This window comes from Photinus pyralis, unplaced genomic scaffold (genome assembly GCF_008802855.1).
Source record: "Photinus pyralis isolate 1611_PpyrPB1 unplaced genomic scaffold, Ppyr1.3 Ppyr1.4_LG6, whole genome shotgun sequence".
NCBI classification, from domain to species: Eukaryota; Metazoa; Arthropoda; class Insecta; order Coleoptera; family Lampyridae; genus Photinus; species Photinus pyralis.
Window position 1 is genome coordinate 29,286,699 of NW_022170663.1, and position 14,027 is coordinate 29,300,725.

Here is a 14,027-nt window from a genome sequence, read left to right on the forward strand (position 1 = left end):
TTTAATGTAAAGAAACATATGCAAACTTGTAAAAGCTTAAAAAATAATTAAACAATTGAACTAATGGATCTAATAGATCTAGTAAACCAAGACATTTAGGTTGTTATATTCATCGGTTTTGTAACAAATCTTTTCAGAAATTGTAATTAAATTTCGATTAATTGTTTGATGCCCGTGTTATACATAAAACGCGAATATAGTGTTAGAAAGAGAGATATTTATTATAAGCTGCTTCTTTAGTAATAGAAATAATTATGATACATATACCTACAGTGATAGTGATTTTAGCATATTTTCATTAAAATCCATCGAGCTACACTTTAATGGTCGATAAATAATTGATCTATACTTTTCAAATGTATTAGCTATATGGCTTTTACGTTTTAGGTGATTGCAACAAACTGGTATGTAAATCCTGTGGAAAAATGTACAAATACAAACGATCATTGGGGCTGCATATCAAATATGAATGCGGACTTCCACCACAGTTCCAGTGTTTAATCTGTTCATACAAAACTAAGCAGAAGGGAAATTTAAAACAGCACATAATAAGAAAACATAACACAATACCTCAGTGACAGTTTTGTGGAACAAATTATTGTTATGATTTTATTTAGTGTAAATTTTTTTCCTAATGTAATAAACATAGATACATGGTCAATATTAATTAAACTTCTCAGTTATTTTGCAAATGTTGGACAATGGAATATCAAACAGAATTTAATAATTAATTTCACATAAACTGTTTGGAAGTAATAGATGTAACTATCTTCTAAAGTGTTTAAGGATCTAAAATGAAACCACGTAAAAAAACTAATATTACAGGATACCTTAATCCTTACATTAAACAATGATCTTTCTTTACAGTTAGTAGTTTAATATTTAAAGCTCATTAGCAAAGTACAAAAATAATGTGTATATACCAAGGACTAAAGTTGCTCTTAATTCCGAGAGATTAAAACACGTACTATTGCATTATATAATTCTTGAAAATTTCTGTGTTCTGTCAAAAAATTATTTTTTTTTATTTTTATTATTATTGTGGTTCACATCGAACACTGTACTTGTTTTTTCTGTCTGAACAAAATAGATTTACTTGTCATTATAACTACTTGTGTTTATTTTTAGGATTTTTCTACCGAATCGAAGATACTTCGGTCCCACAAAAATTTTTCAATTGCCAAACATGTAATAAGTGTTATAACAGAGAAGGCAACTTACGTAGGCACATCAAATATGAATGCGGGCTTCCACCTCAGTTCCAGTGTTTAATATGTTCATACAAAACTAAGCAGAAGGGAAATTTAAAACAGCACATAATAAGGAAACATAACACAATAATCCAGTGATTATTTCTCTAACGTTTTGGAGCAAATTATTATTCTATGAATTTATTTAATGTAATTTTCTGTCATCTGTAATAAACATATTGAAGAATGCCATACACGAGTCGATGTTAAATATCTTATTTACTTTGCAGTACTTGCGTTTATATTGTAACGTGCTAATTCGGACTTATACTGTATCTATTTACTAATATGTAAATTGGTATTTGCTTTAGAGGTGGTACCCGAATATTTATTATTCATGAGTGTGCTGCGGCTAAAGTGTTTTCCGAAAATGTTACTAACCACCAACAGGGTTCGAAATTGCTTCATCATTATCGTCAGACGTTAGGATTACTGTATGGCCTGCCTTTTTGTCGCTGACTAGACTCCACAATGTTCTTGCTTTATTACGAGACTGAGAGATGATCCTATCGAAATAATGTTGTTTTTCCAATTTTATTTGGTTATTGGTTTCCCTTCGTAGATTTTTAAACATCGAAACAATACTCACATTGTTTATGTGTTTTTTAATTTGATTTAGATGTTTGAGGTTATCTAACTTTCTTCGTAAATTAGATGAAAATGGGACTTTGCGTTTCTTATCTTGCCATGCTGGCACACCAAAGGAATTGATCGAGGAAATTGTTGAGTTCACATTTCCCGTGTCCCGTTTGGAATCATCGTCAGTCCATCCATAATTGAATAAATTGGTTGATGCTGTGTCGGTTAATTATTCGGTATGAGACCGCAGATTTCGTATTCTTACAACGGTCCACTTTCATCTACTACAGTAGATGCCTAGATTGTTGTCTACAGAAGTGGTTAACAACTTTATAGTTATTTAAACTGATGAGGTGTATATTATTATTAACCAGCCAATGCTCACAGACACTAAAGATTATTGGACAGTGTTTATTTAAAAATAAGTCTAGTATGTCAATTTTATTGATAAGTGATTGCACGTTGTGTAAGTGTTATCGTCTTCGCACGTTGAACGTAGTTGTCTCTGTTTATGAGATTTAATCGGAGAATTAATAATATCAATTGATCTTGAATTAAATTATTGATTTTGGTATGGAAATTATGTAGTTGTTGATTGGTGTCGGTCCAGATTCTGTCACCGGCACCAATCAACAACTACAGATGTTACTCTGTGTCATTTGTATTAACTTGTTTTTGTATTTGTTCATTTATAAACTGTCGGTACCTTCTAAGTGACAAAATAATATTGTATCTAGATATATATTTGCATTTGCAATGAGAGGCCTGACGTGTATTCTTTTACCTGGCAAACTTTGACTTTTTTCAACCAGCTGTGATATTAGGGTATTGTTTCCCTTCCAAACATTTTGTTGTAACATTAATTTTATGTTTCAGATTACATCCAATTACACTACCTGGATTTCAAGTGCCATACATGTCACAAAATATATAAACACAAGGGTAGTTTAAAACGACATCTCTTATACGAGTGTAACCGTAAACCAAACTTTGCCTGTACTCTATGCCCATACAAAGCTAAGCAGAAGGTAAACTTAGATAGACATTGGAAATTTATACATTTCATGATGGATAAACATGATGCACATATTAAGAGTAGTTCTAATTGACATACCAAGGATCACTGTATCAAGTAAGTTGGTTACTTTAAAATTGAATTTTAAATTTGGGTGGCATCAGAATTATGTACACTGTAGAAAATGACAAAACCATTCACATACTTGTTTCTTTTCTTTTTTCCTAAAAATCTTAAAAAGGATTATTTTGCTACTCATAAGTCATAACCGAGATAATTAATGAGCAAATTAATTTACATAAACAAACAGTACTGTTTGTTGTGTTATCTTAACATTTAAATGTTAAACGAATTTATTTGTTTACAGTGAAGATGAGTAATTAATTGCTAAAACCTTAAGATTTGTGTTTGATGAGAATTACAACTTTTACTAAAATAAACGAATCGGATTTCTGCTGGCGCAATATTTAATTAATTAATAGCAGCGTGAAGCTTACATTATTAAATCAATTACTAACGAAGTAGAAAGATTGCAAACTTTAGAGGATTTTTTAGTAAAACGGCCATAGCGCAAAGCGAGGCAAAGTAGCGCGACATTTTAGGCTATAACCATAGTAGGTAATCTACCTAACATGGGCACAACACGACGCATATCAAATGTATACTTTTTTTTAGAAAAAATGTATTTATTTCCACCTTAATATTCCTCAGAACTTTAATGAAATATGAGGTATATTAACCTATTGCAATTAAATATATTTTTTAAGGAATTAATTAGCTGACTACGTCATCAATAACCCGCAGGCATATTTAACAGCTCAAATTACCCGATGCGCGATGGATTGGATTAATATTATTCAACTTCAGTTTCTAGTGGATTAGCATTAGACAGATGTAAATGCAGTTAAAGTGATATCTACTCCGTCGACCAGGTAGATGTTTAAAAAAAATTGTGCATGGTGCATACCTTGAACTATAGTACTTATTTTTATGAAAAATAAAAACTAAAATAAATAACTTAGTTTTCTTATTTAATTACAACGCGACTATGAAAGATAGAATGCATATAGCATATAGTAGCGCCATAGACACTCATTACAGTGTGAATTTATGTTATTTAATATAGGTACCTATTCGTATCCCCATATTTAAATAAAGTAAGCTATAATAAATGATTAAATGGTTCAGAAATTTACGATGGAGTAACAATGAGTAAGTGAAAAAATCGATATTATGGTCCATTTCGAATACTGTTGATTCTGTGTCTATTTAGTTGTCATAATAATTACATATGTCTATTTTTAGGATTTGACTATCCACTCGAAGATAATCTGGCCGAGCAAAGAATTTATAATTGCGAATCTTGTAATAAGTCTTATAACAGAGAAGGCAACTTACGTAGGCATATCAAGTTTGAATGCGGGAAAGAACCAAAATTCCAATGTTCTTTTTGTTTGTACAAATTTAAACGAAAGGAACACTTAAAAAAACATTGCAAAAGTGTTGAAGTTAATGGAAAGATTATTGAAACATGTAAAAGTGCTTACAGGTAAATCTGTCTATGTAGCTTTTGAGAAAGAAATTAGTTTATAGATTTAATACCATTTGTTTTTGTAATAACAGTTTATCTAATAATAATTATGAACAAACGTAGGAAACTATTTTTTTAAGCAATAACCCTCCATCTACTAACTCTGTGTCGGATACATATGATTCAAGTATTTACTTAAAGAGTATGGAGAGGCTAGCTTTTATTACATTACATACATTACATTACATAGTAATAGTATATTGAAAGACAAGTGTTACAATGCGACGTATTACAATAAAGCATTGTAACACGTGTTTTTCATACTATTTTTTTCTATTTCGGTGCTTTAATTTGATTAAATAGTTATTTATATAATAGGAGCGCCTCGTTAAAATACCTTCAGTCTCAATGCGCGAAATAACTTCACGATCGTGTCGTAGGTATATAACATTTTTCTGCAACTGAACTGATTATTAATTAAATTTGCTGTTTAGGTACAAGTTTGTTCGTGCGCGTAATACTTTTTTTATTATACCTGAATCACAATCTCCGTTTTAAACACCCAAATGCGTGCGAAAAAAAGGCCTTTAAAACACACGTGCTTTAAAGTTGCTAAGCAATGATACTTCAAGTATGACTTTTGAAACTGTCATCTGGGTGAAATAAAAAAATCGTCTTAGGTCGCTTTCTGTAAATGCAGAACATTTCTTTGGCTTGTACCTATCCTTTGGTTTAAGCTTTCACAAACGCGGGTAATTTATGGTATGCTTCCAAATCTGTTCCACTTTTTAATCGCAGCATTGCTTTAAAGTTTTGAATGAATGCACCAAAATATAGAAGATTTAAATACCTTTGACATTTCCTTCATATATGCCAGCATTATGGATGCATTTAAGACTTTATTCGTAAGTAACTTCCTATTCATCCATGGAAACAACTTTTCATATTCCTTATAATAGGCTTTACTGGATTTGGATTTTACACCTACCAACGTTTGTTTAGATTTCACAACAAGCGATTTAATGGACGGTGTATTATCTTTTTCAACGGAAATCGTTTTATTCACAAAGACGATGATTTTTATAAGCAAACGTCAAGTGACATTTCCATGGCAATCGTGAAATTACGAACACCCAGCCCACTTAATTAGACATGTATTCGAGTATAACGTCAATATGATTTCATTGTATTTCCTATTTTTAAATTATACTGCAGGTATAATAAAAAATACTATAAGATACACGTGTATAATTGTTCTTTAAAGCACTTGCAACGTTAAAGGCACTCCGCTTTGCGTCGTGCCCTTAAACTCGTTGCGCGTGCTTTAAAGACTTGATTATACACTTGTATCTTAATATACTATTTTTCACTGTTGACGATTTCGCGCACGTTGTCAATAGCAACCTTACTTATTAATTAACCGTTTAAAAATCTAGTACTTCGCGTTTCGAAATCCGTCAGAAAATGACAGGTTTTTTTTGACAGTTGTAGAAAAAAGTAATCATCCAAAACTATAGGACACATTAGAAGTGTCTTAAGTTGACAACACCTTTTTATGTTGACAAATTTTAAGTTGGCGGCGTAGATAAACACAACACTTGACATTTGGAAACTTTAAATTTGTGGATCTGTAAACGTTTGGTTTAATTTCTAAAATCAATTCATAACGTCCATGTAGGTACTCCCTCTGCAAAGACGGAAACCTCATAGATTAAGTGTATTCATGTAAAAATGACGCGCCATCTCGTGTATGTCTCAGTAGCTTTTGCGTGAATGGTGCCAAATTGAAATATTAAAATCAAACTATTGTAAGCTAGGTCGCCATTATACTGAATTTCTCCGAATCTGTAACAATAACAATGGATTTGACTAGCTTGAAACCTAAAACGTAAATGTGAAAAAAAGTCCAATTTAGTTTGTTAGGGGTCCAGATAAATTCAGTTTAATGCCGATGCACCTCCGCAGTCCCTGTGTCTGAAGGACAACAAACAATCCTTTTTATAACATAATTAAATTAAAAGGGAGGCCCCAAAGCGGACCACAGCTTAACAGGAAGAAACGTCTAACAACGTGGTGTTTTTTTTATGACAGGTTATGTGAAAATTTGAAAATTACACTAGAAAAAGGGGAATTACCAACTTAAATACCAACTAAGATAAACAAATTACCTAGAACTAAAATTTCGTACACATTACACAACAAATCCGCAGGGAAGTCTATGATTTCATTGAGTATTGACTAAACCACGGTCGTTCTTGTACTTATTAATAGCTTGTATATCAAGCATGTTAAGCAATGAGTAAGCTTATGCGAGACCACATTATTAAAAAGGACACACTGGGATCTTCCACTTAGGTACGATGATATTATGGAACAGCTATTCGAGTCGAAGTTATAAACAAGTCTTAGTTTTCTTATTAAAATTTCGTGATTAACACAGTCGAATGCTTTTAGACATGTCTATGAACGTTGCCACAGTGTGGAATCCATTTTCAAATGCCTTGAGCGTGCTCCTCGTAAATTCAATGATCGCATTCGAGGTACCTCTACCTTTACGAAAGCCAAACTGTTTATCATGAAGTAAATTACTAGCTTCCAAATAAGACATTATTTGTTGATTTAAAATTCTTTCGCATATTTTCGAGAATATGGGAAGAATGGATATAGGCCTGTACGCGCTGATGTCATTCTTATTACCTTTCTTGGGTATTGGAATAATAACAGCAGATTTCAGCGTATCCGGAAAACTACCAGAATTAATTATGGAGATGATAATTACTGTGATAGGTCTAACCAATAGGCGGACGTTTCTTTTGATAAAGTTTGCACTTGCACTTTAACGTATTTATGACCTCTCGAACATTTATTTGGGAAACGTTGGTGAATTTAAACTTGCAATTATCACGAGCAGATGAACTATCACAATAGGTAAGAGGGTCAATGTTAGTTAGCGGCGAGGTTAGCGGTGGGTTATCAACTATAACACTTGCGATATTGTTAAAGTATGAACAATTTTAGGGGTTAAGCTCCCTACGTAGAGAGGTGAAGACTTGGGTTCGTGATTTGTATTCCAAAAGTTGTCCCCCTCGAATACAAAATTGACGTGTTCGAGGATTTTTCGAAATTTCTAAATTTAATACCCTAAAAGCCTTCTGTATACTTCTCGTTGGGCCACTCTGTATATCCTAAGTAAATAATTGTTGACTTCTGTCCTTTTTTAGTATCCACAAATAACAAGGGTTACAATGGCGGTAAGGATGTTGTACAAAACTTTAAATTTATTTGGTTTTCCCTTGCCTTGCGCAGTTCAATTTATTTTATTTTGTGGAAAGAGAATGTGAAATGTATGATTTGATTTGTAATCGTCGAACAATAAAACACGAATTTGAACCAGCAAAACAGATGTTCTAGAGCGGTACCTTTCTCGACTTTTTCGTTATCTTCATAGCGTAACATTATGAAGCTAGTTATAACCAGCAGTACGACTATAGTTTTCTTTTAGGTACAATTGATGAATCTTCACAAAGACATGGTTGTCCTGACTGTGGAAAATCCTACAAACATAGACCTAATTTACGTCGACACATTAGATTTGAGTGTTGCAATAAGCAAGGAACGTTTGTGTGTGTCTATTGCAAGCGATCATTCAAACAGAAAGGAAATTTGAAAGTACATATCAGTGTTAAACATCAATCACATTATTTCTGTTAAAAACTGTCTGTAATAAAATGTCGTAAAATCAATGCATCATTTTTTAATTAGCCATGTTTCTTGCTAAATCACTTGACTAGAGCGTGGTGAGGTTTTTTTGTATTTAAAATAGAACAAAATAAAATCTCCGACACTATAAAGACAATTAAATGGAAAAGAAGTTTTAGAAGGGTAATTTAATGCATTTTGTTGTTTTTTTTAAAATCATGTCCATGATTTTGTTATTAATAACGCAATAACGCAATGTATTGTAATGTTTCTAATTTTTCTTAGGATTTTTCTGATGAAAACCGTAGTCGGTTCTTTTTCGCCGATTGTAATGGAACAACAATGTCTTTATAAGAAAACCAATTATGACTTCATTTTATTCATTCAAAGAGCAACAAGAAGCGGCGGAAAGTCGTTTTTGCTTTATCAACAAAACTTATTTGGTGTATAAAATCAGAGACAGCAGGTCTCTGTATAAAATATACAGTTTTCCAACTGAGGTCGACACTGTTGCACACAATACATACATATATGTAAAAACAGTTGTAAAAAAATTATTTTGATGAATTAGTTATTTATGTATTAAGGGCATAAAGCTGATGTTTATATCCTCGAGGGCGATGAGTTAAAAAGCTCGAGGGCCGATAGGCCCGAGAGCTTTTTAGTCGCCCGAGAGTATAATCATCAGTTTATGCCCGTGGTACATACAAAATAGTTTCTTTCGTCAAAGTAAATATTCGTTTACAAAACAATTCATTATGTTTGATCAAGTATGAGTGGTTCGAATTTGTTAATGTGATTGAAACTATAGTTACTATTGAAACCATCCAAACGTCAAACGTTTACTCAATTCATCATGGATGAAGTTCCAGAAAGTATTCAAAATAAGGCCAATCTTGCAGCGGACCAATTAATTCCACATAAGTCTAAAAGTTTATATAATCTGGAATACTCAAAGTTTGTTAAATGGTTAGCCAACAACGGTACAGGAATTATTAATGAAGTAGTACTCTTAGCGCACTTTCAGGAATTGGTGAGTTTAGTATTTTCATTTCTTTTGATTTGTTTAATGGCTGTGTGTTATAGTCTGAAGTGTTTCAACCAACGTCTTTATGGACTAAATTTTCTATGATTAAAAAAACGCTGCTTTTGAACAAAAATGTTAATATTGGAAATTATGCAAAATTGACGCAATTTTTAAAAAACGTCTCCAAAGGTCACGTGTCCAAGAAATCAAGCGTATTAACGCGCGAGGATATTTTAAAGTTTTTGCGGCAAGCACCTAACCACGAATATTTATTAGTGAAAGTGGCACTAATATTTGGGATCTACGGCGGATGCAGAAGGCAAGAACTATGCGACATGCTTATTAGTGATGTAGAAGATAGAGGTGAAGTTATTGTGGTTACAATTCCTCAAACAAAAACTGATAAGTAGCGAATATTTTCCATTATTAATGAGACGGAAATGGAAGCCATCCAAACCGTAAAAAAGTATTTAGCACTGCGTCCGCAGCACTGCAACTTGAAGCGGTTGTTTTTAGGCTACAGGAAAGGGCTTTGCATTGCTCAACCTGTTGGGAAGAACACGTTTGGGAAAATCCCCTCTACAATTGCAAGTTACTTAGGCTTAAAGAATCCTGAAAGTTATACGGGTCATTGCATGCGTAGAACTTCTGCTACGTTACTCGCGGATGCCGGTGCTAGCATGACCACACTAAAGAGACATGAGGGATGGAAGAGTACAACTGTAGTAGAAGGGTATATTGAAGACAGTTTAACAAGCAAGAACAAGGTAGCTAAGCTAATTGCGGGAGAATCGCTAAATATTAGTACAGCGTCAAATCATCTGGCAAATACTAATTCACCAGTAAGTGTAAACGGTGGCAATGCTATCTTTTCGGGATCTTTCAGTAATTGCACCTTTAATATTAATGAAAAAAAATAAATACTGCTATTTTTCAGGACGTATTTATGAAATGTTAATAAAGTTTGTTCCATTGTTGCGTTTTTCTTTAAGAAGTGACATGTATTTTATCTGTAAGGAATCTTTCGCACGGAGAGCCCTACGGCTCGCACTTGTGACAGTTAATAGGTATTGACATTTAATAATTGACGTTTCTGTTTTGTCATTAAGTATAAATGAGTTACTATGGTGATACTTAATGCCCTAGGGCATAAAGTGGTACTTTATGCCCGCGTATCACAGATATAAAATGTGCTATTATATGTTAGTAAGACATAAAATAAAATATGCGTTATATTTAGTACTTTAATGCCTTCGTAGCTGCAATAAAACAATATTTGCAATAGCAACAACCTTAGGAGGGTTATTTGGATAACCGCAAAACGCATCATAGGATTTATATCCAGGAATACCGGGCCCTCCGTGTTTGTGTGGTATCCTATAAGTATATCAACGATCTCGTCTGGCGAAATGTAGAACTTCTAAATGATATATAAATTAAAAAATATGGATTTCTTGATCCAAATGTTAGTTTAAATTCATATGTAAGTAAACTAGTGGTAGGTAGGTATCTGTTATAATTTGAAGTTGACGCGTTTGAGGAAGGAAGTGGTGTGTGCGCGCATGAATGTCAATTAAGTGTCTTGTTGAGTTGCACACGAAGAGAGACTCATTTTCGTTGTATGTGTTATTTCTCGTGCTTTGATTAAATTTCTATTTACACTATTACATTATTAATCAGTGTTTTACTTACAATAGTATCCAATAGTTTTGTAGGTTAGCTATATTATAGTGTAGAGGGTGAATTCTAATCCTCTACTGAAATGGTAACTAGGGGGTATCAAAATTAATATTTCTTCAAAACAAGTTTTGTTCAAATTGTAATAATAAGAACTGTTTAAGTTCGTAGGTATTATTGTTATTATGTATTAACGTCTTAAAATTTTCTATTTCAAGTAAAATTTTAATGAAGTATTTAAACAAGTCACAGATTTCGCAATCCTTGCAACCATTGGAGACATTGGAAATGAGGGAGCAGGGGAGCTCGAATACCCTCTACCTTTCTTTTTCTTGTGAAGAGAACTAGCTCCGTTTTTGTCGGGTTGATGGACAAGGAGGGTTGGTAGGGGACTAAACAAAGGCATTCTAGAAGGTATTGCAAGCTCCTGGTTTGTCGGGTCCGGTCGTACATTTTAGCTTCTATTTCTTATATTGCTAAGATATTGAGTCTTTCATCGAGTTCTTTTAAGTTGTGAAATAGTTATTTGTACAACTGGAGAAGAAAGTGGACTTTCTTCTCAAGTTTTACACATATTTGTTTCTGAAACTACAATCAAAATTGAAAAATTATCGTATGCAATACTGAAGTTTGACGCATAGCAATCTACGAGTAGATACGGGGTATGGTTCAATTTTAAATGTCATTATTGAGATTAACGCAGCAGTTGTTTTTTACTTTCCTCGCTAGAGAAGAAAATCACATTTTTCACCCTTTTTAAAGACGAAACTTTGTTTCTAAAGTAGCTTCAGAAAAATTACGTTTACCGAATACTGAAATAATCAACTGCGGTTTCAAAACATTGCAAAAAAGTTAGAGCACTGCAATTCAAGTTGTAGTGTGTCTAAAGAGACGTTTCGAAAAAGGTCGAAGAAGACATGCAAGTTATAGTCTTCTGTTAATCTTTAACAACATTCTGAAATGGTGGATTCGTTAAACATCAATAAACGATGCGAATAATTTAGTATAGCAAATTGTTGCTTATTTATGTTATGTTACACTTTCTTACCGATAGGTGTTAAAAGAATTATTTCATAATTTCCGTTTTCCTGGGCCGCAGGAACTAAATTTCTTAACTTCTGTTGTCAATTTGTTCAAAATTATCTTTTTAGGAATAAATATGGAGCAACTGATTTATACCTGTGAGCAGTGTAACAGAAATTATAAGTGGAAGAAAAGTTTACTGCTACATCAAAGATATGAATGCGGCATTGAAGCGCAATATGCATGTATATATTGCCCCTATAAGGCAAAACGACGGGCAACCCTTGACAATCATATGCGGTGTAGACATATTGATCATGTCAAAAATGTAACTTAGTAAGCATGCAGTAAGTAATTTTGTTTACAAACATTTTTTTAGCTGTGACTCGAAATGTTATTTAGTAATGCTTGTTTTACTACTGTTTCTGTTATTATGTCTACTTAAGGTGCCAATAAGTGGAGAACATACATATGTAATATGTTTACAAGTAGCCGATTTTAACTATCAGGTTTGATTAAATATATTGTACGAGTGAATAAGAGAAAACATTCTACCGTGGTAATGATTGCTCACACCTATACGACTAATGTGCTTATTCTGTGTGTTTTTTTGAGGATACAGTTCATGAAACGCTAATGAAGAGATTATTCTGAAGAAAACTACAACATATTAGTTTGGGGCTTGGTGACGCAACAATCTGACCAAAATAAATGCATTAACAAAGAAATGATTCAATTGTTGTAAGTCAAAACTCATACAGTTGACATTTTGAATTAAGAGTGCGACCTCCTTATTATACGAAGAAAGGATATGAATTGTCAGAGTTGTGACTTGTGCAAATATCTATATTAAGAAAGGAATAAAATTGTCCTGTAGCTTTGTGGTTTACAGAAATTTATACTTCTTCACTCCCTCCCGACCTCGTTTACACATTACAAATGGCATTTCCGGCCCTCATTTCCTTCCCAATTTTTGATATTTGGTCATTTTGTGTGTGAGAGAGAGGGTGAGAGAGGGTGTGTGTAAGTGTGTGTTCATATTCTGGCAAAGGGAGCTTGGATCCATCTTTGTGGATGCCTGTTACTACCGTTAGAGTGAGCCTCACAACCTGAAAACTGTAACTTGGAAGCTGGTGGTGAGTCTGAGTACTAACAGAGCCCTGTGGCGTATGTCAGTTTCAACCTACGGCACAGTGACGGTGACTATAGTCTGTAAAATGAGTAAGTTTCGATTTCGGATTAGCGCTTAATTAACGCACGCCATCAGTTTATATATCTTTGCTGTTCTATCACATAATAATTGTGGTAGAAGGCAAGTGGGTAGCCAGTTTTGTCACCGCGGGTGGTGAACTAAGAAGAACTTACCTATTGGTATGTCTTTTCGGTGCATTTATTTCCATTTAAAATTCCTTTAACGTAGAGCGGTCCTCTTAGTTCACCACCGGCGGTGACAAAACTGGCTACCCACTTGCCTTCTACCACAATTATTATGTGTTAGAACAGCAAAGATATATAAACTGATGGCATGCGTTAATTAAGCTCTAATCCGAAATCGAAACTTACTCATTTTACAGACTATATTACATCATTAGTATTTATGAACCGATATTTACAGGCCTACTGATTTTGCGTTCTACGTTTGTGCATAATTGCACGCATAGTAAACCATGACCAATGAAATATTTAAAAATGCTTTTATTAATATTAAGCATTCGTTTTTTTATTATGTCGTCGAAGATGCTTAATTTGAATAATTTTAGGAACACCGCTTAGGACACCTGCAAGTGCTGCCACTTGCTTAACATGTAACAAGGTATACAAACTGAGAAGTTCTTTGCTACGGCACCTGAGGTACGAATGTCAAAAAGATCCTCTACAAATCTGCGATATTTGCGGTAAAAAATCACATCTAAGAAGTAATTTGATACAGCATATGCGCAATAAACATTCATATTCTTCTGAAGAATTTAAATAGTAAAAGTGCCAGAATTCATATTGTATAGACGATTATTACTATTTGATTCCGCGAAAATTATATTTCGTCTGGTTTTTATAAATCATCTTCATTATCCACCCGTAAATTGTTGTCATCATTACTGCTGTGTAAACGCAATTAATTTTCCTAAATAAATAAGTGTACAATGCGCTTAAAACAATATACCTACTTTACAAATTACCACCATCATTCAAAGAAAACAATTTTGCTATTATCACCTTCCACCAGCG

General features: G+C 33.3%; 4 protein-coding genes across 4 annotated transcripts in view; all 4 read left to right on the top strand.

Annotated features, from left to right (window-relative positions):
* LOC116173573 (longitudinals lacking protein, isoforms A/B/D/L) overlaps positions 1-14,027 on the top strand; it is a 291,506-nt gene that overhangs the window by 276,282 nt on the left and 1,197 nt on the right. The window lies entirely within an intron of this gene.
* Positions 1-14,027, top strand: part of LOC116173569 — a 222,877-nt gene that overhangs the window by 163,882 nt on the left and 44,968 nt on the right. The gene's annotated exons all lie outside the window — the stretch shown is intronic.
* Positions 2,843-7,988, top strand: LOC116173596 (probable transcription repressor protein RGM1). The gene is made up of 3 exons (XM_031491214.1): positions 2,843-2,961; positions 4,150-4,393; positions 7,878-7,988. The coding sequence occupies exons 1-3, from the start codon at positions 2,907-2,909 to the stop codon at positions 7,885-7,887; spliced, it is 309 nt and encodes a 102-aa protein (XP_031347074.1). The 5' UTR covers positions 2,843-2,906; the 3' UTR covers positions 7,888-7,988.
* On the top strand, positions 8,838-9,801 carry LOC116173593. Its single transcript, XM_031491212.1, has 2 exons — positions 8,838-9,107; positions 9,161-9,801. Exons 1-2 carry the CDS (start codon positions 8,931-8,933, stop codon positions 9,509-9,511), a joined length of 528 nt encoding a protein of 175 aa, XP_031347072.1. The 5' UTR covers positions 8,838-8,930; the 3' UTR covers positions 9,512-9,801.